This window comes from Chanodichthys erythropterus, chromosome 3 (genome assembly GCF_024489055.1).
Source record: "Chanodichthys erythropterus isolate Z2021 chromosome 3, ASM2448905v1, whole genome shotgun sequence".
Classification (NCBI taxonomy): Eukaryota; Metazoa; Chordata; class Actinopteri; order Cypriniformes; family Xenocyprididae; genus Chanodichthys; species Chanodichthys erythropterus.
The window spans coordinates 40,933,620-40,956,090 of NC_090223.1; the positions used below are offsets into that span (position 1 = coordinate 40,933,620).

Genomic DNA, 22,471 nt, shown 5'->3' on the forward strand with positions numbered 1-22,471 from the left:
TCTCTGTAGTTATTTATGGGTTTGTATGGTTATGCTCCTGGTCAATTAGCACATATATTAAGAGGTGATTTCTTCCTTTTTGATAATTTAACACATGACCCCCCCCCCCCCCCAAAAAAAAAATATGTTTGATTGTATACACATAGGCACATGTAACTATATAAAGTTCATTCTCTCAATACTCAAAGTGTTCTGTTTTTCATTCCCACCTTTTTGCTCTCTGTGTCTCTGCAATATGTCACTTTCGCAGTGAAAAATGAAACTTTTTCACCATCTGAGCTCTGTCTGTGGAGACCTCTTTTTCTCTCTCTGTCCCTCCTGTATTTCAATCTTTACCTTTCAACCCTTCTCAGTGTCTTCTCAGCTTTTCTCTCTCACTTATTTTCTGCAGAGCAGAGGTGCTAAATGAACATGCTTTTTTCATCACAAGCAGTGATCACAGATCCCTGTCCATGGTGCTGAAACCACAATTTCTTTTTCTTTCTTTCTTTCTTTGAGCAAATAATGTGATTCTCATTTTATTCAAATGTATTAAAAAATAACTTTCAATTCATTCACTTGAAAGATAGAGATTGACTTGAATACACTACTAATAATAAATAATAGCAAATGAATGACTTTTGTCCACTGAATCAAAGTCAGCGTGATATAACCAACCCTCATGACTTTGTCAAGGTCAGTATTTTTTAATGTATTGTTATTATTATTAAATGTTATGATTTTTTATGAAAAATCAGCATTATTTCAGGTCAATATTCTTGATTCTTAATTTTTGATTTATTTTATTTCTAAAATTTGAAAAATAATGATGAGTATGAGTGTAATACTTGACATATTTAGTTGTTTAATCAATATACTTGCTGAAAAATGTATCAGATTAATGATTCATTAATTTATCAAACAGTCATGAATGCAAAGATTACATTTCAAGAGTGAGTTTTGAAGTAGATTTTTAAAAGATTTCTCATTTACATAATTGACCCTTACTAATATTGCTGGTTTAACACTATTTTTCATTTCTAAAAATATTGTGCGTTCAGATCTTTATGTGCTCTGATAGAACTGTCATCATTCATTCCTGTCTGACCTGATGACTCCTCTAATTACTTATTCTGTCAACCAATCACTATTCTTTCAATCACCAGTAAAGCCCACAGTGATTATTCTCTCAACCAATCACAGCAAAAGGTCCTAATGGATCGCTTTGAGACAAAGTAGCCATTTAATGTGTTTCTTTCTCTCCATGGGTAATGATTAGAACATCAAAAGTTCACCCCACGCATCAAACAAGGTGACAGAAAGATTGTTTGAATATGAACATGTCACCAGCCTAATGATTGCATCCTGACAGTGTCAGAGTTTAATGCATTGACTGAATTTATGAATTCCATTTTCTGATGGAAACTATTTTCTATCAGTTTTCATGTCATGTATTGCTCCTCTAGAATGCATTTATTTGTTACAGAAGCTCTCTATCTCTCTCTCTGGCAATTAATTAAAATGTTCTATGAATGCATTAATTTTTAATTAATGTACAAAGTTCTAAAGACATTATTAATGAACAAGTTGTTTGGACTTGAGGTTGAAATGATTATTTCAACATGATGTGTCCTCTTTAATGCCAATTTTATGGCATTTTATGCATTTAAAAAACTTCACAAAAGAGCATTTTATAGGCTAAACACAAAGTTAGATGTATGTACCTTAAACTGAATTCATAATGCCTCTTACTCTAGTGAGAGACAGAAAGACTAATACAGACACCATGTTGCAGCTTTATAAATAGAATTTATTCATTTTAACTAAGGATACCAGAGGGTTGTATGACGCTAGAGATGAGAGGTAGGCATGCACATATTGTAATTGTGTGTAATAGTGACATTTCTAAGTGTGTGATTGAAACACACTGGGCGACAATATAGCCACCAGTAAACAGCTAAAAAATTCAAATCACAGTACTTCCAGCTAGAGTTTTGTGCTTTCTAAAAAAAAAAAAAAAAAACACAACTTACCAATAAAAAAACTCAATGCCATCTCTCATGCTTTCAACTAGTTATCTAGCTCCAACTTTTTCTCACACTGCAAAACATCCTATTCTTAACAAGTATTTTTGTCTTATTTTCCAGGTAAAATATCCAAAAACCATTGAAAATGAAATTGAAAATAAACATAAATCTACTTCAGCAATGAATCAGCAATGCATATGACATTAAGACTTGTTTTCAGAGAATTAAGCTTTAATATAGGTGTATTTTTTTTTTTTTTTTTCATTTATATTTATGCATTTGGCAGACACTTTTATCCAAAGTGACTTACATTGGATTGAAGGTACACTTTTTATTTATTTATTTATTTTTATCAGTTCTTGCTCAAACCCATTACCTTTGCATTGCACTGACAATTCTTTACACTTATTTTAAATACAAACAAACAAAAACATGTGAAAAAATCCCCTAGTGAAGACAATATATACTTACATTCAAGATATAATATAACAATAATAATAATAATAATAAAAGGTACCGTTCAAATGTTTGAAGTCAGTAAGATTTTTAAGTATTTTTGAAAGAAGCCTCTTATGTTTACAGAGGCTTCATTTATTTGATCAAAAATACAGTAAAATCAGTAATATTGTGAAATATTACAACTGTTTTCTATTTGAATGCATTTCGAAATGTAATTTATTCCTGATCAAATCTGAATTTTCATCATCATTACTCCAGTCTTCAGTGACACACAATCCTTCAGAAATCATTCTGATATGATGATTTGCTGCTCAAGAAACATTTCTTATTGTTATCAATGTTGAAATCAGTTAAGCTGCTTCATATTTTTGTGGAAACCATTATAATTTTGTTTAGTGATTCAGATTCATAAAATTAAAAAGCATTTTTCTGAAACAAAAAACTTTTGTAACATAAATGTCTTTTTGATCAATTTCATGTATCCATGGTGAATAAAAGTTTTAATTTCTCTTTAAAAAAAAAAAAAAAAAAAAAAAAGTTAATAAAATCTTCATGACCCCAAACTTTTGAATGGTGATGTATATACAGCATATAAAATTTTCTTTCAAGTAAATTGATCTTGTTTCAAGTTTTTGTTGTTGTTGTTATCTTGTTTAAATTCATTTTGTTTCCATGATCTTTAGATATTTTAACTGGTCAAACATTTATTGTTTTTAGGGATTTTAGATAACCATAAGATAAGTCAAAAAATACTCATTAAAAATACTTTTTTTTTTTTTCCAGTGCAAGCCAAAGCAACAATTCATTCACTGTGCAGTCAGATAGTTCACATTACTGTTACTCTACAAGAGTCCTTATTCAGTTCCAAACAAAACAATAATTTTGCCCTGATCTGGAAGTAGTTGTCTGTGCTCATTGTAAACAAACCCTGAAAACCTCTCTCAGATCAGGACAAAAGTTCCAAAAGCACTTCCAGGTCAGCGATCTGCATTCATCCTCCTTAATTTGGCAGGCAGGTTGTCCTCCATTCGGCCACCAGGCGTGTGTGGAGGAGCGTGCTGGTGTGTGGGCAAAACAACTGGGGTGGGAGGCAGACTCCTCTGGTGGAGGTCTCCAGTGGACAAGGCCATGGGCTGGAAACCCACTTTGAGGGCTTTAAGGTGGAATCGTGCCTCTCCGTCAACCTGCCCAGGACTAGAGCTGAGGCGCTGTAGTTTAAGTGGAAGGTCCCCAGTACTCGAAGCCTTTTCGGAGTGCTGCGAGCTCAAGCGTAGCACCTTCCTCTGCAGATCTTCTCTGCCAGACGAATTCATTTTCTGGAGTTTACTGGGCAGCTTGCAAGAAGCGCTTCCAGAATGCGCCCCTTCATCACCTGCTTCCAGGCAGTCCATGGAAAACACTCTCTCGCGGTGTGGCGTGAGCAGGGGCGAGGGGAGCGAGGATTTCTCCTCATATTCTTTCACACTGTAGGGTGGCGTTGGCACCTCAAAGGTGCTGTGAAACTGGGAGTAGTCTACACGAAAGAAGCCCTCTTCCAGAGACATGACGGGCAGGAAGCGGTGACCCCATAACACCTCATCTTCCGTGTACGAGGTACGAGCCTGACATGTCATACCTGTGAGAGATGGCGTATAATAAACAAGCATTACAATGGAGAAGAAAGGTTTACGGTCAAAACGTATTACGGAGGCTTTCATTGTGTCAGATGGCCAAGGCCATGAGAATGATTTATACTGTCCTATTCCTCCATCTTACTAGAATGTGATTTAAAGACTCTCAGCACATAATGTGCGTGAGAAGGCCATGCAAGGCAGAGTTTTAAGACTCCAGCAACCATAATTCAGCCAGAGGGCCATCAATGAGTCATAAACACAGCCCAGCCATAGCTTTACACGGCCATGCTCTTACACTTACACTAAACCCAGCCAGGAAGACTGAAAATCCAATCTGCTCCTCGATAAAATTAAAAACAATCAATAGACAAACAATCACTAAACAACTGGTGTTCCTAAAAAAATTGATCGTTTTTTGTTGTATTCTTTTTAATGTGTCATTATTTTCATGGGGATAAACCAATAAATAAAAAGAGAGATGAAAAATGTATGCTGTTATGCTGAAGTAGCATATGTGCAATTTCAAACAGAATGGTGTTTAAAAAGATAGATGCTTATATTATGAAGTAGTTCCAGTACTTAAATTTGATTGGCTGAGACTGTTAGTCTGTGTAGTGGTGGGGATATTTCAGTATCTCTTTTTTTTTTTTTTTTTGCTGGTTACATTGCCATTAGTTGGTGTCAAATTGCTTTCTTTATGAGTGGGTCATTGAACTAATTTGTTCACTGAAACAAGCAAACCGAATCAAATATTGCAATCAAGTACATGCATTCACTCAAATGATTTGTTAAAAACACAGATTTGTTCATAAATGAAAAAAGTGGTTATGAACGTGTAATTGAATCATTCATTTAATTGATTCATTCAAAAATATTGATTCATTTATAAACAAAACAAGTGATCATGAGTGAGTCACTGAATCATTTACTCAACCGATGTGTTCAAAATACTGGTACATCATTCATGAACAAAACAAGTGAGTCGTTGAATCTTTCACTCAAATGATTTGTTCAAAACATTTATTTATTCATGTCAAGTTATTATTTGTGAGACATTGAATCACTGGGTGTGTTGGACTTTAAGCAGCGCTGTGCAGACTGATATGTGTATGACATCAAAGTACTTGCAAGAGCGATTAGAGAGCAGACGGCTCCATATGTTTTCAAATCGCTCTTGCGGTACTTTCACGTCAGCACTGCTTTAAGTCCAACACACATCTTCACTCAAACGTTTCATGCGAAAACACTGAATCATTCTTGAATTAAACACCAGTACTGTGTGTTGCCGCATAATGGCTAATTCTGCTGTGGCTTTATTGAGACTTTTTCCATTGTACTTTGCTTGGGAGTATTACAGATAGCTGAAAGCATCAAATTAGCCAAATATTTAATAAACAAATATGCATGGGCAGGGGATCTGTATGTAAATTCATCAGTGAAAGGTGTTCCAAGTCCACAGAGCTTCTGTGTGGGTCTGCTCATGATTAAATAATTATCATTAAATAGCCTACTAATTAGCAGCACCTAATACAAAACATGAACAAGCCTCAAAAATGAAGGATGAAAATCCCAGCAACTTGCATTCTGTGAGCATTTCTACTGGCACTACATTATCCCATGTAATTAAACCGGGTTTTTGTGACATTAATCACACTGAAAATCCTGTATTTTGCTGCTGGAGTGATCGTGCTGAGTAGGAGCAGTGGGGTGGCCTGGCTTCATCTAAAGGCTTAAATGATGGATCAATGCTGGAAGAAGTTTTGTGAATGTATCAATGGCTTCACTGTGTTTCAGTTGAAAGCAGCTTTTTAAGCTCTCATTTAAAGCAAAACAAATTTCACAGTCTTCACAGTAAGACTCTTGATTGCGCAATACTCCTTCGGCATACATAATTAGGGTCTGTCTTTCGTTTCTAGTCTGATCTAAGGCATTGATTAAAGGAAGCCTATTACACACTTGCATTTAGTCTATTTAACTAAATTGCACATTTATTTTGTTCTTTGTTATTTCTTATTAGGTTATACAAAGTAAAGAATGAGACATTTTAATTTTGTGAGCTGCAAATGTTCATGCAAAGCCCTTAATATGTCCTAAAAGGAATATATAAAGTCATAGCTTTGTCTTGTACCATTGCGTCTGTAAAATGATTAACTTGACATTTCTGTCTGTGTCCATGGCTTCAGTGGATCAATAAGCACTTACGAGTACATGACAGGCCTCAGCTCCCAAATGGCAGGGTGTTTTTTTTAAATCAACACATGACTGATACCCCACAAGAACTGAATTAAAAGAGTGAGTGAATTACTAGATTGTTTAACAGGAGTCTTCCTCTGGTGTGCACTGATATGTTTGATAGGTTTTGTGTCTATCACTGCTGTAACACCTGTAATAATGAGCAACGCTTTGTTTCCATCTTATATTGTCTCTCTGAGAGAGCGAGAGTTCAAATTGAGTGCATAGTGTTTCCATTTTATCAAAGGTAATTCACAATAAAACAACTATTAACTGAATTATATTTCTGTTTTCTTCTGACTTCTGAAAGGTTAGAAGGTGTGAAAGAATTCACAAAAATAGTTAGCCTATAAATAAAATACTTTTTATTATTATTATTATTATTATTTACATTTTCTGATTAAAGTGTCAGTGGGGCTTATGTGCTTTTCATGGACTAAGATACTCCATTTTTAGTGCATTGATGTACAATTTCTAGGTTTTTTTTTTTTCTGGGTGGTCGTTAACTGCAAACAATCAAAGTAAAGCTTTTTCGAAGTAAAACATTTTCTGTAAAGCTGCTTTGAAATGATTATGTATTGTGAAAAGCTTTATGCAAATAAATGTGAATTAAATTGTAAATGTGAATAAAGCTGAAATAAAATCTAAATATTAGATGAAAAACTTACACTTAAAAAATCTATATGAAAATTAGAAATGCTGCCTTGGCAACTAACTGAAATAAAATAAGTTAAATTTAAAGTACTAAAAATACTAAAAATAAAACTTAAATAGAAAGCTAAAGAGAAAATTCACATAACAAAATTAAATTTAAAATAAAAATATAAATATAAAAAAATTATAAATAGGGTAATAGCCAAATAGTCAAATCACTAACCCTAAGAGCAAAAGTAATAGTGATGTTTAGAAAACGCCATATTTGAATCATATTTGATTGGAAAAAAATGATTAGGAGACAGGAAAGGAAATTCTAATTATATTTCTGTTTATTTGTGTATTGGAAAAAGAATGTGAAAAAAACATCCTCAAAAGAAAATCCCATTCTGCCTTTCTCAGTTACTTTACTTCCTCGCACTCTGCCTGCATAAAAGACACCAGGAACAGATCGAACTCGAGCGAGGTTTGAAGCTCATACATCAAACTGACAAGCATGTGACTGAAAAAAAAACCCCCAAAAACCCCAAAAAACTAATTATACACAAGGCACTGCTAACAGCATGGCTAAAGCACAGGCCTGAATGAATGCAATCAGAAAATCACCTTTTTACAACCCACTTGACACCCCTACTGACCTGACTGTACCTATTATGTCCATTTAGATGGAAACCAGGAAGGAGGGATGTGAGGAGAGTCATCAAGTTTAGAAAGTATACAAATTTGTGAAGTTTAGAAGGTAAGTGTGAGAAAAGTGATATGTTCACTTTGATCTGTTAAATGAATATGTGTGATGATAAATGAACACCCTCCAAAAAAAAAAAAAAAAAATCCTTCTGTTAATTAGTAATTGTGTCACATTTACCATTAAACATTGACACATCATTAAAACAAGATACATTTACTTAAGGAGCAGTTTTCAGAGAATACATCTTGAGGAAATTAAATCTGCATTGGCATACACTACAATTCAATACAAGTTTGGGGTCACTAAGATATTTTTTAAAAAGAAATTAATGTTTTTGTTCAGAAAGAACATATTAAAGTGATCAAAAGTGATATTTATAATGTTGCAAAATATTTCTATTTGAAATAAATGTTCTTCTGAACATTTTTTTTATTTATCAAAGAATCATGTTTTGTTGTAGAATCATTGTGTATGTTTTGTTCTTATCAAAACATTGTTAAAATTATGCATAAAACAAGAAAAAAAAAACTTAATATTACTTTTTTTCCTTAAAGGCCCACTGAAGTGCCTTGAAACTCAACATTATTCAATGTATTGACGTAATGTCCACTGAAACAGAAAGACAGGGCGGGACATAATCAAGCAGCTCCTCCACCTTTAAAATATAGCATTTAAATATTTAAATATCACAGCTTGGCAGGCCATTGAGCTTGGCATTTGACAGCTTATAACAGCCACAGTCTAAAAGGTTCCCCTTTTAGATTTAATATGAAACTGTTACTGGTGCAAAACTGTGAACATTATGTTGCTGAGGATGTGTAGTTTGAAAAGTGTGTAATTTATGATGGTACATGGCACCTGTGTTATCTCTTCTACTCGTCAGTGCTGTTTCTAATGCCGAGTCTGTCTAACCATTTCTCCTCATCTCCTTCATATCACTTTAAAATATAGCATTTCTATGTAGAATTCAAATGGGTCTGATGCACAAAACCAGACTTTATTTGCCACAATGGAAAACATATTTACACTGTCTGAATCATTCCCTATCCCTATATAGTGCATTTTGTGCCATTCACCATATAGAAAATTAGGCTGCCCCCTAATAGTCAACTAAACGTTAGTAGACAAAAAGAGGCTTAGTCGACCAAAACTGTATTAGTCGCATGAAAAAAAAAATTGTGACGGACAGATCATTAACAGCTGGTTTATGTGGTAATTACAGTATATCTGGCAGGACATCCGAACACTCGCCTATTATTCATCAACCTCAAATATGGCTTATCATCTGAAACATGTAAGTAGTAGCAACTTTACATGGCTGCTCCCTTTAATGTTAACCTAGAAAAATTTGGGCTATTCAAGTGTTTGTGAGGAGTGTGAAAGCTCAATAGTAGCGCGTTTACTGACAGCTAACATGGAGGCGCCGGTACGATCACTTGCACTTAAAATACTCCGTAATTTTTGGTCATACAGATAAGAGTACTACATCTTTTGAATCTGTGAAGAGTCTACTTTTATTTGTGTGCACTCAAAATAACAATACATTGTGCTTTTTTAAAATAATGAAAGCAAACAGTGCGCTTTCTGCCGTCTCTCTGTGAACTTGAGTGCATCCAAAAAGAACTGAAACTCGTGGCAAGCTTTATACATGCACTTGAACGCTGATTAGGCTATGGAGGCATTAAAGGCTCTTTATTATGATTTATATGGTTTATTAATAAACGTGCGATTAGTCGACTAATCGCTGAAAAAATAAACGACTACTAGTTGAACAGAAAAATGTCTAGTCAAGGGCAGCCCTGTAGAAAATAGTGAATGAGTGTGAATGAGTGACCGATTTCACCCACAGCTTCAGGGTCTATTTATACTGTGGGGGTGGAGAGAGGGATGCTTCAGATTTTAGAGAGCATTTGATTGAACAGAAGATCTGATGAGAAGCTGAAGTGCAGAGTAATGTCATAAACGTTTATATCTTCTAAATGCGAATTTTGTCATTGTTTTGAAGCACACTAGCTTATAGATAACCTTAAAGGATTAGTTCACTTTCAAATAAAATTTTCCTGATAATTTACTCACCCCCATGTCATCCAAGATGTTCATGTCCTTCTTTCTTCAGTCGAAAAGAAATTAAGGTTTTTGATGAAAACATTCCAGGATTATTCTCCTTATAGTGGACTTCAATGGAGCCCAAATTGTGGAAGGTCAAAATGACAGTTTCAGTGCAGCTTCAAAGGGCTTTACACGATCCCAGACGAGAAATAAGGGTCTTATCTAGAGAAACGATCGGTCATTTTCTAAAAAAAAAAACACTTATGAGGCAATCATTTGTGTTTATAAAGCGTAAATATTTTTATATTTTTTTTAGAAAATGACAGATTGTTTTGTTAGATAAGACTCTCATTCCTCATCTGGTATCGTTTAAAGCCCTTTGAAGCTGCACTGAAACTGTCATTTTGACCTTCAACCGTTTGGAGTAAGGAGAATAATGCTGGAATGTTTTCATCAAAAACCTTAATTTCTTTTCAACTGAAGAAAGAAGTTGAAAAGAAAGCAAAGTTGCATTGTAAATGAACTTTTGTGACACATTCTCGAGCTAAATGATGTTCTTAAAGGAATGGAGAGTAGAGTGAAGAATGCGACTCACCCGTTGTCTCTACAATGCCCTCCAAGATGACAACAATCTCAAACTGCTCATTCATGAGCGAGCGCTGGGACAGATCGAAGAAAGGACTCTTGGGATTGATCTCATGGCAAATGGTGAGGGGAGAGACCAGGAAGAGTTGGTCAGCACCTGTTCCAAAGCCCACATCCAGTTCACACTGATCCAACGGCAGAAACTCGCCCTCTGGGGTCTGACGAGACTAGTGAGAGACATTATCATCATTAAAGTCATCATCTTTATCCATTTTACTTTGAAAACTTCAATTTTAGATTATGCCTTCCAATATCTGAGACAAATTACAGCAGGAACAATCAACCTGAAAAAATGGAATGTGGAAATGGGGTGGAAATTGAAAAAGGAAATTGAAAGAAGAATGACAGCATGTATATTTACACTTTTTCTGCTTTATAAACTGAATCATAATCGAACCCAAAATAAAATATATTGAAATTGATGGACAAATTCATGCTGTTTAGTCTGGATATTCCTCTCTAGGCAAGTGGAGAGAGAGTGTTTTTGGCTGGCAAGTAGTGAATGGGGGATTTTGACAAGCATGAGTGCTCAGAACAGTGAAATAAAACACAGATGGAGCAAAGGAGGAGGCTGGGAGGAGATAAGAAATGCCTAAAAAACATTGTGTTATTTCAGACGAAGATAAAGAGTCTTATCAGAGAGCAAGTGAAATTCAAGACCTGATGATTTACAGGACGATGTCAGACTGAAAAAGAGAATGAAATTCCAATGTCAAGGTTGTAATTCCAATGTTTTTCTACATGATGAGGGATTCCTGTTTATATGCGGAAAGACAGTCGATGGAGCCGCACGCACAAATTCTCTTGTGAATAATGTTGCTGTGAATACAAAGTGGAAGAAATCACTCTTACATTCAGCTAGTTGGCAGATGTCCTCTCACTTCCAAGTCTCCATATCATCCACTCTCATTACAATGGACTTACTGGAGCTGTTTAGGCAAAGAGCATCTCTAAAGGGCCCTACAGCTGTAGAACAGCCTCATGGGATGTAAACCAACAACCCTCTATAAATAGGCCCATTACTTAAAACACTGAAGCTCAGTAGGGCACTAAAAAGCTTCCACATGGTATCATATTCCACATGAAAACTACGCAAAACTGTCTAGGCATTTCCAGTCTCTAAATACAGCCAAAGTGCATTAAGACCTACAGAGGTTACTGGATAATAACTTCAGAATCATCTTCCTTCCTTCCTTCTTTTGATTCACCTGTAGGTTAAAATGTTTTCAAATTATTTAATTTATTTTTATTTTTTATTGAATTTCAGTCATATACTTGTAGATTACTGAATATAATATAATAAGACTTAATAGAGTTGAATATAACACGTTTCTCTTTTTTTTTTTTTTTAATATGATGGTATCTACATGATGAAAAAAACTGTCATTCACCTATTATTATATTAGCCTTACAGGCTATCCACTTTATTCCTGACAAGCCTACTTTTTGAATTATGGGTGGCACTTCCGGTTTGGGGAACTTCCATTTAAAAAAAACTGAAATGAATCATTTCAAATCATAAGGTTGCCCTACAAATAAAGCTTATCCATCAGTTTGACTGAATGAGCTGTAAATTTTCCATAATTTTGACAGATAATAAATTGTATTTACCTGTGAAAACAAACATGGAAAGAGACGTGAGGATTTGAGGAGAAAAACGAGAGATTCTTTCTGCATTGCAGTGAATTATTAATGGGATATATCGTAAATTAAATAGGGACCACAAGACCACAAATGTGCAGTATATGTTGTCCTTTTTCATACTATTATAGCAGAATGCAAAGGGAAAAAATAAAATAATAACGAGGAAAAGAATGCAGCAACTGAAAATATATTCTTGTTATAACAAGTCACGTTAAAATACTAAGCGTTACGCTATTCTCATGATTTCTGAAAATAAAACATGAAAGAAAACACTTTGTAGTATTACACAATGCTAAAGATAATGAACATTTTGATTAAGGCAACGTATGTTACTGTTACAGTTCCCTCGTCTCCAAGACTCCATTTCCCATGATCCTCCTGTTTCTACACCTGCACTCACTTCCCTCGTCAGCTCCTCATCATCACCCATCACCATCACCTGGACTTCCTCGTTTGCACTCCCTATATATATGGACTCACTCCCTTCACTCCTTGTCTGTTCTTAAATGTTATATTGTAGTGTTTGGTTGTGTGTTATGCTCCTGCTTTCATTAAATACCCATTAATTGTGGATGTCCGTATACGACTCGTCTATTGCAACCAGCACCCGTAACAGAAGAACAGACCCAACCGTTGGACCTCCACATCATAAGATGGGTATCTACCTGGTACCGGTTTCCACTACTGCTCATCATATCGAGGCTCCCACTCCTTCACCACCTCTCTCTGCGGCGGAACGGCTCGTAGGACTCTTCCAGGTTGGCCGTTCACTGGAGAGGTATGTGGAGGAGTTTGTAGAGCTGGCTTTCCTGACTAACTGGTCAGATGCACTTTTGATTTCCTGGTCAACGCTGGACCCATAATCCTCCGTTGGGTCCAGAAAGCGGAGGAGGAGGAAGAAATCAGCTCCAGACGCCGCCGCCGAGCCCTCAGCTCCAACTCTATGCAAGCCGCCAGATGATGCGGTCTGGCTTATAGACTTTTTCTCTGAGCCTACATCTCCAGTCTCCGCCGAGCAAGCAGCGCCAGTCTCCGCCGCCGAGCCTGCAGCGCCAGTCTCCGCCGCCGAGCAAGCAAGCAGCGCCAGTCTCCGCCGCCGAGCCTGCAGCGCAAGTCTCCGCCGCCGAGCAAGCAGCGCCAGTCTCTGCCGCCGAGCAAGCAGCGCCAGTCTCCGCCGCCGAGCAAGCAGCGCCAGTCTCCGCCGCCGAGCAAGCAAGCAGCGCCAGTCTCCGCCACCGAGCCTGCAGCGCAAGTCTCCGCCGCCGAGCAAGCAGCGCCAGTCTCCGCCGCCGAGCCTGCAGCGCAAGTCTCCGCCGCCGAGCAAGCAGCGCCAGTCTCTGCCGCCGAGCAAGCAGCGCCAGTCTCCGCCGCCGAGCAAGCAAGCAGCGCCAGTCTCCGCCGCCGAGCCCTCCGCTCCAGTCTCCGCCGCCGAGCCCTCCGCTCCAGTCTCCGCCGCCGAGCCCTCCGCTCCAGTCTCCGCCGCCGAGCCCTCCGCTCCAGTCTCCGCCGCCGAGCCCTCCGCTCCAGTCTCCGCCGCCGAGCCCTCCGCTCCAGTCTCCGCCGCCGAGCCCTCCGCTCCAGTCTCCGCCGCCGAGCCCTCCGCTCCAGTCTCCGCCGCCGAGCCCTCCGCTCCAGTCTCAGCCGCCCACATTTCCATGATGTCTCTGGGACTCCTTGTTGCTATCCTAAACCTCCCCAAGTATTTTTTGGGGGGGGGCCAAGTACCCGTGGGTGGGGAACATGTGGGGAATACACATGGGGGTGGGCTCCGAACACTGCCGTGGCTGCCCACGTCTCCTGACCCGCCGTGGCTGCCCACTGCACCTGACCCGCCGTGGCTGCCCACTGCACCTGACCCGCCGTGGCTGCCCACTGCACCTGACCCGCCGTGGCTGCCCACTGCACCTGACCCTCCGTGGCTGCCCACTGCACCTGACCCGCCGTGGCTGCCCACTGCACCTGACCCGCCGTGGCTGCCCACTGCACCTGACCCGCCGTGGCTGCCCACTGCTCCTGACCCGCCGTGGCTGCCCACTGCACCTGACCCTCCGTGGCTGCCCACTGCACCTGACCCGCCGTGGCTGCCCACTGCACCTGACCCGCCGTGGCTGCCCACTGCTCCTGACCCGCCGTGGCTGCCCACTGCACCTGACCCGCCGTGGCTGCCCACTGCACCTGACCCGCCGTGGCTGCCCACTGCACCTGACCCTCCGTGGCTGCCCACTGCACCTGACCCTCCGTGGCTGCCCACTGCACCTGACCCTCCGTGGCTGCCCACTGCACCTGACCCTCCGTGGCTGCCCACTGCACCTGACCCGCCTTGGGTGCCCACTGCACCTGACCCACCATGGCTGCCCGCTGCACCTGACCCGCCATGGCTCATGGACCCGCCCTGGAGACCTCCACTCCTACCCATGCCTCTCCCTGCACCGGCATGAGGTCTCCAGGGTGCCCGCCCCCCCTCCCCGGTGTTAAATCTATGGCGCGAGGTCGCGCCTACCGGGAGGGGGAGGTACTGTTACAGTTCCCTCATCTCCAAGACTCCATTTCCCATGATCCTCCTGTTTCTACACCTGCACTCACTTCCCGCATCAGCTCGTAACAGTTACATAATACAGATATATATTACTACAGTGATATTTAACCCGTCAGTTATAGCTGTGGAAAGAATCATGCTTTTGGGGTAATTAATGGTCTGTTGAAAGTACCTTGTTGATGATTTTACACTTTTAAATGTCCTTTTAATGTTTGATGGTTTAAGGGTAATTAGAATATTTCATCTCATTGTACCCAGTTTAAATCTAATTCATGAAAATACAGCTGTTCAAATGCTGTATAAGTGCAGTTCATTATTAGTTCATTTTAACTAATGTAGTTAAGTAATGTTAACTTCTGAACCTTATTGTAAACTACATTAGTTAAAATGAACTAATAATGAACTGCACTTATACAGCATTTGAACAGCTGTATTTTCATGAACTAATGTTAACCTTACCTTATTGTAAATTGTTACCATACATATATTATTGCGTTCATAGATTGAGCCTTTCACTGAATGTTTACAGCTTAACGGAAGTTACACCCATAATTAGTTCAGTCATGAAAATCTTCTGAGCTGATGATTGGTTCTCTTAAAGATGACCACTTTGGCCAATCTATCTGTTTGTTTCCTAACCCTCCACCTTCCCCAGCACCACCTGCCTAGTTCTGCAAGGGTTTTTTTCCTAACTTCCTTGCAGCAGCACACATTCTATTCACTGTATTTAGTGCATGTTTTGGCAGCAGCCTTCACTCATGTAGCCAAATGGTACTCTATGCAGAGCCAAATGACATCCAGCTCCACCTCTCTGGACGTCATGGGTTGAGATTGACCTAGTCCTTAACAGATGGAGGGATAGAGTTATGGGTAGGGTTAGGGCGTGGTTGTACCTTCTAGTTCCACCCATTATGCCCAAATTACATCTGGAGAAGGGGAGCTGGACTTCACGCACCACCCATATATATATATATATGTGTATGTGTGTGTGTGTTTATATATAGACATTACACAATTACACAAATACAATTCACTGTGGCCTACTGACTGTCAGATTTGTACACAGCTGGACAGATTCAAATCCAAATCTGATCAGCTAATATACACTGTAAACTGAAGCAAATATTGTCAGTAAGGTGAATATATATATTTATAAATCATGTGATGAATCTATGGAGTTGCTAGGTGAGTTTGAACTCTCATTGCAGGGAAGGCTGGCTGGACAGGGCCTATCACTCCTACATCCTGTGCGCCCAAGCAGAAAAATTTAATAGTGCTCATACAGACAGAGTATGACATTTCTCTATCTCTCTCTTACCCCATTATTTTCTCCATCTCACTCCTATTGCTCTTTCTCTCCTTGTCTTGTACTTTCTTTTGCAAACACATTCTTGGTCAGGCTAAAAAATCAGGGACAGTGAGGGAAATATCACCATAAGATGACACACATAGATCAAACTCTGAAAATATGTCTGGTTTTCATGGCAGCATAGCAGGTGTTTCACAGTGATGGCATAATGAATTTGTGGCAGAACCACTAGTCTTGGATCAGATGTATTGGATTGTCAATTGACTTGATTAAAGCTTTAATGTGGGATCGACCCAGTAACCAGTATGGCTGGTTGATCCATTGACTAGGTGTATTGATTACAGCATGACAAATTAACACATCAACAATTAGCAAAACTGCATATTGAGTGTTAACTCTTATTTAATTGTTCAAGTGTGATTTTTTGTTTGTTTGTTTGTTTTAGTTTTTTTTATTAGATAGTATTTTTGGTGATGATGTAAAACTTTAACCTCTTATACTCACATGACCATTTCTACACATACAGTAGATACTCTTGTGCTCACATTTCCGCCTCAGAAAAAGAGAAGATAAACATACTTTTGAAATCACACCATCCCACCCACACACACACACACACACACTGACACAACCTTCACCCACACAGAGGTTCTGGAGCAGCAGCACTGAGTGTCTCCTCAACTCTTTATCAACCCACAAGGAGCACTTCCACCATGAAGTCGCATCACACCAACTACCTATATCCAGTGTATCCCTGTTCTCTCTCACACACACATTCCTGCCAAATATCGATGTGCCTACTGCTTTTTATTTAGCAGCACTCCTGTCTTCCAGGACTGGTTTTGGGGAGTAACCCCCATAAAAAATAAATAAATAAATAAAAATAATAATAAAAAAGTTGCAATGCTACTAACTTGACTACATTTTAGCAGTGTGTCAGTGGCTCAGCTGCTTTAAAAATATTGTAGCATTTCCAGTAACAAGCTACTTTTGCCAATGAGTAATGATGCAGAGTGACAAAGATTATGTGTAATGTAGTATTAGAAAGTGTGATTAATTTCTTGTCAGCAAACATTTGGACAATTAAATAGTTTAAAAACTGTCCCTGCACATAAATCCTGGCAATATATTGAGATTTCTTAAAAAAGAAAAGAAAAGAAAAGAAAAGAAAAGAAAAGAAAAGAAAAGAAAAGAAAAGAAAAGAAAAGAAAAGAAAAGAAAAGAAAATCACAGTTTCCACAAAAATATTAACATTGACAATAATAATAAATGTTTCTTGAGCAGCAAATCATCATATTAGAATGATTGCTGGTTTCACAATATTAATAATATACAATTACAATAATTACAAAATTAGTGTTTTTACTGTATTTTTAATCAAATAAATAAAGCTTGGATGAGACTTGAAAGACTTTCAAAAACATAAAAAAATCTTACTGCCCCCAGACTTATGTCTACTTTTTTGGAGTTAATGTCATGATCACCAGTTTGGAATGCCCTGGTTAGACATCAGAGGGCACTCCACCCCGGACTATTGCATCACTCATAGGACTCCATTTCCCACAACCCTTTGTTCCGCACTCATCACTGTTCATTGCTCACAGCTGGTTCCACTTATGTTGTTTGTTTCTGCCTTCTTTGGATGGACCTACAAAAGACTCTAAACTTTTGGAATTTCTTGTACCTCCGCAAGAATGGGAAGGTTCAGATACCTCCGTCGCCCGCTCCAGCCTGTGAGTCCACTCCAGAGCTCTCCAACCAGTGAGTCTGTTCCTGAGCCCTCAGCCAAGATGGCTGCCACGCCTGAGCCCTCAGAGGTTGCAGTACTGGCCACAGCCATTTGGGGTGTGTGGGCTGCGCACACATCATCTCCAACCCATGAGCCTGCTTCAGAGCTTGCTCCAGTCCATGAGTTCATTCCAGAGTTTGCTCTAGTCGGTGAGTCCGCTCCTGAATCCTCAGCCGAGGTGGTTGCCACGCCTGAGCTCTCGGCAGAGATGGTGGCCACGCCTGAGCCTTGAGCCGAGATGGTTGCCACGCCTGAGCCTTCAGCCCATGAACCCACTTCAGTGCCTGTTCTAGTCCCTGAGTTCCCTATGAGCATTAATACGACCGAGGAGGTCGTCCATGAGTGCTCTGTCTGCCCTGAGGTGACCACAGAGGTGGTTCCTGAGTTTCCTGTCTGTCTTGACATGACTGTAGAGGTCATTCATGAACTGTCTGCTTGTCCTGTTGCGGCCCTAGTGGTCACCCCTAACTTCTCTGTGCTTAATGTTCCAGTTTTGTCTGGTCAGTTGTGTTGTGTTAGATCTACCTGATCCGCCCAGAGAGTCTTCAAGCCCATCTGCACGGCTGTGGTGGTCATCTGCACCACAGTGGGGATCTTCAAGCTCGTCTGTACTGCTGTGGTGGTTGTCTGCGCCACCGTGGGGATCTTCAAGCCCGTCTGTACTGCTGTGGTGGTTGTTTGCGCCACTGTGGTGATCTTCAAGCTTGTCTGCACTGCTGTGGTGGTTGTCTGCGCCACCGTGGGGATCTTCAAGCCCGTCTGTACTGCTGTGGTGGTTGTCTGCGCCACCGTGGGGATCTTCAAGCCCGTCTGTACTGCTGTGGTGGTCGCCTGCGCCGCCATGGGGTCCTTCAAGCCCGTTTGCGCTGCTGTGGTGGCATCCTGCTCCGCACTGGCAGCCTGTAAAGCCTTCGTCCCTGGTTCCCCTGCCCCTCCACGGACCTGGCCCACCATCCCTCCCCCTGATCCTCCTCCAGTCCACCTCCCTCCTGAGAATTTTTTTTGGTTTTGTGTTTTTGCCATGTTGGAGTGTCTGGTATCTGCTCCTTAAAGGGTGGGTAATGTCATGATCACCAGGTGTCTAACCAGGGCACTCCACCCCGGACTATTGCATCACTCATAGGACTCCATTTCCCACAACCCTTTGTTCCAGACTCATCACTGTTCATTGCTCACAGCTGGATCCAATTATGTTGTTTGTTTCTGCCTTATACCCAGTTTGTTTCAGTTTCATGGATGTTTAATCTATTGTTACCTGCTTTAATGAGCACTCTTGTAATGAAACGGGACTCATGGTAAGATCCATATGCAGCTTTATTGAAGTTAGAGTGGTTGTACAGGCAGGGTCAGACAGGAGCAAACAGGAATCACAAGGAACAAGCAGAATAGTGGTCAGAATACAGGCAATGGTCAGAGGCAGGCAGATATCAATCGCGGAAGAGGATAACAAAGCGAGGGTCAAAAGCAGGAACAGGTACTGACAGGATAAACACAGGGTAACGCTTGGAATTGCAACAATAGTTAACAAGACTTTGCGATCCGGTGGTGTGTGCGTGAGTCCTTTATAGTCCAAGTGATGTGCAAAGCTGTATGTGGCGATAGGTGATTGGTGTGGAGTGTGAGCATGTGACTGGCTGAGGGGGATGATGGGAATTGGAGTCCGGGAAGTGACAGGAACTGACGTTGATCGTGACATAACGCCCCCCCCTTCCCAACCACAGCAGGTCAGGTGGCTTGGGCAGCCACGGCAAGACAGAGTCCGTAAATGACCACGGTGGGTCAGAGTCCATAAATGGCCATAAAGAGTTATAGTCCTTAAATGGCTATAGCAGCTCAGAGGCAGTTGCTGGCCGTGGCCGGGCAGGGTTCCCACCCACAAGCTCCCCACCCTTAGGTATACTGCCCCCCCCCCAAAACAAAAGTTCTTGGGGATTTCAACGGGGTCCGTAGCAGGTTCGTGGACAAGGAGTTCGGATGTCCGGCAGGGCTAGGAGCTTGGGCGGCGCTGGCAGAGCAAGAAGCTTGAGCAGTGCTGGCAGGGCTAGGAGCTTGGGCGGCGCTGGCAGAGCAAGAAGCTTGGGCGGTGCAGAAGAGACCTCTGGAGTGGTCTCCGGACCCACAGCGGGCTCTTGAAAGGCTTGTGAGCCTTGAAGAATGGAAGAAGCCTTCTTCCTCTTCTGAGAGTGAGGCGATGGTTCACCGGTTGGAGCGGGTTCTGGAGCAGACTTACTGGCTGAAGCAGGTTCTAGAGCGGACTCAATGGCTGGAACGCCCCCTACATCCATAAGCATCGAAGGGACGGCCATCTTGCCCGTGGGCACTGGCAAAGCAGCCATCTTGTCCATCGCGTCCAGGGCACTTGAGTGCGTTGCAACCGGCGAACTTGAATGCGTTGCAACCAGCAATTTTGAGTGCGTTGCAAACGGCGAATTTGAATGCGTTGCCATCAGCGACTTTGAGTGCGTTGCAACCGGTGAATCTGAGTGCGTTGCAAACGGAGAACTTGAGTGCGTTGCAACCGGCGAGCTAACGTGTGAAGCGTCTGGTGGGCTTGAGAGCGAAGCATCCGGCGGGCTTGAGAGCGAAGAGTCCGGCTGGCTTGAGTGTGAAGCGGCCACCGGGCTTGAGAGCGAAGCGTCCGGCTGGCTTGAGTGCGAAGCGGCCACCGGGCTTGAGAGCGAAGCGGCCTCTGGGCTTGAGAGCGAAGTGACCGGCTGGCTTGAGAGTGAAGCGACCAATCAGTCAATCAGTGCACAGTCAGGCATATCAGAGAATTAAGCAATGTCCAAATATTCCTTCACATATTCCTCTAACGATTGTGTGCCCTGCGTACTCCACAACAAAAATTGAGCAATGTCCATACTGTACAAATGCTCTCCGGGAAAGCTGCTGGATCGTGGTGGCGGCGAAGTCTTCTGTAACGAAACGGGACTCATGGTAAGATCCATATGCAGCTTTATTGAAGTTAGAGTGGCCGTACAGGCAGGGTCAGACAGGAGCAAACAGGAATCACAAGGAACAGGCAGAATCGTGGTCAGAATACAGGCAATGGTCAGAGGCAGGCAGATATCAATCACGGAACAGGATAACAAAGCGAGGGTCAAAAGCAGGAACAGGAATAGACAGGATAAACACAGGGTAACGCTTGGAATTGCAACAATAGTTAACAAGACTTTGCGATCCGGTGGTGTGTGCGTGAGTCCTTTGTAGTCCAAGTGATGTGCAAAGCTGTATGTGGCGATAGGTGATTGGTGTGGAGTGTGAGCATGTGACTGGCTGAGGGGGATGATGGGAATTGGAGTCCGGGAAGTGACAGGAACTAACGTTGATCGTGACAACGATCAATGATTTTGTTTTGGTTTTTGTTTTCTTGTTTCATGTATGGACAGTATTTGTGGATTTTGACTGTTGCCTGGCTGTACTACGACTTTGGTTATCTCTGAATAAAGCTGCACATGGATCTACCTCAAGTCTCAGAGCTCTGTGACAGTTAAATGCTGCTTTTTACAAAGTTTTCAACTCGGATATAATAATTTGAGTGTTCAATTAGGCTATTAATGTTCTATTTAATATTTCACCTTAAAGTTAACCATAATTGTGTAAAGTTAATACATATAATGTAAATATTTATTTTAAAAGAAGACATCTCCACCTTGACATCTCTATCTTGTAGTTAGCCATACTTTCACAATTATACCTTTCAATATTACTTTGTTATTATTATTAGCTTTACTGCACTTTACAGTAGTACTTTTCCTAACAATGCCTTAACAGGGGTACTTCTGTCATCATACATGGTGGCGTCTTTGATATTTTGGGCGTTAAAAGGTAGATACTGAGTTCACCTTAAAATGTATTTTGAACAGAGTAGAGTGATTTTTCATGACAATGAGAAACACAGCTATATAATCAATGTAGTATTGAGAAGTTCAGAAATAAAACCACCTCCCTTTCAAACCTGCCGGCATACTTTTGATTGTTGCTCTGATTTTTGGATTCCACATTTTTTGCATGCAACTAAAAAACACAACTGATGGGACATAAACCTTCATTGTCCTATACATGATGTGGGGTTCATTGGAATGTTTGTGGCAGTGTTTCCCAACCCTGTTCCTGAAGGCACACCAACACTGCACATTTTGCATGTCTCTCTAATCAGACACACCTGATTCAAGTCATCAGCTCATTAGTAGAGACTCCAAGAATGGGTGTATCAGACAAAGGAGACATGCAAAATGTGCAGTATTGGTGTGCCTCCAGGAACAGGGTTGGGAAACACTGGTTTGTGGTATTGAGTATGAATGGGATTACACTGTTTTCTAGCTGGCTGTGTTGATGCACAGACTTTCTGTTTCTTTTTTCTGCTTATTTAATCCACTCTAGGCAATTTTTTTTTTTTTTTTTTTTTTTTTTTTTTAATCATGTCTCTTTAAGTTAAGCTTGAAAAGACAGATTACCGAGTTCAAGAAGGAGACGAGCAAATCTTACACATCACCTTTCCTGCACATTTCAGGAAAACGCAGCTAATACAGACATTCACACAAAATCACAGTGGGCAGTGGTGATAATCTTAAACTGCTTCAGATTAAGAAACTACTTAATTTGAATAAGATGTTAAGTGATGAGATGTTTGCATGTGTCTGATAAGTTCTAATGCTTGTATTAATGATGATTGATGTCAAGCTAAAGAATGTACTCATCTTAATTCTGTATCCATTGATTTTTAAGGCACAGAGCTAGACAGCCAAAGCTATCTTAAAAACAGCACCTCCGTGACTGAAGTGAAAAAGCTATTATTCAAATAGCGTTTGAATGTGTCTGTTTGCACAGACGTTCATCTGTGTGTT

The 22,471-nt window shown here is 40.8% G+C and overlaps 1 protein-coding gene across 2 annotated transcripts in view; it reads right to left on the reverse strand.

The window, feature by feature from the left end:
• Positions 1 to 3,154: 3,154 nt before the first annotated feature.
• kcnj19a (potassium inwardly rectifying channel subfamily J member 19a) overlaps positions 3,155 to 22,471 on the reverse strand; it is a 35,459-nt gene continuing 16,142 nt past the window's right edge. The window contains exons 2-3 of one of the 2 annotated variants that reach the window (XM_067375543.1): positions 10,297 to 10,513; positions 3,155 to 4,080 (exon numbers count right to left, since the gene is read on the reverse strand). In XM_067375543.1, the coding sequence (XP_067231644.1) occupies positions 3,443 to 4,080; positions 10,297 to 10,513 (855 nt within the window). In that variant the 3' untranslated portion in view covers positions 3,155 to 3,442. Of the gene's footprint in view, positions 4,081 to 10,296; positions 10,514 to 20,449; positions 20,540 to 22,471 lie in introns of those variants that run through there. The other variant, XR_010893561.1, reaches the window with a different exon arrangement.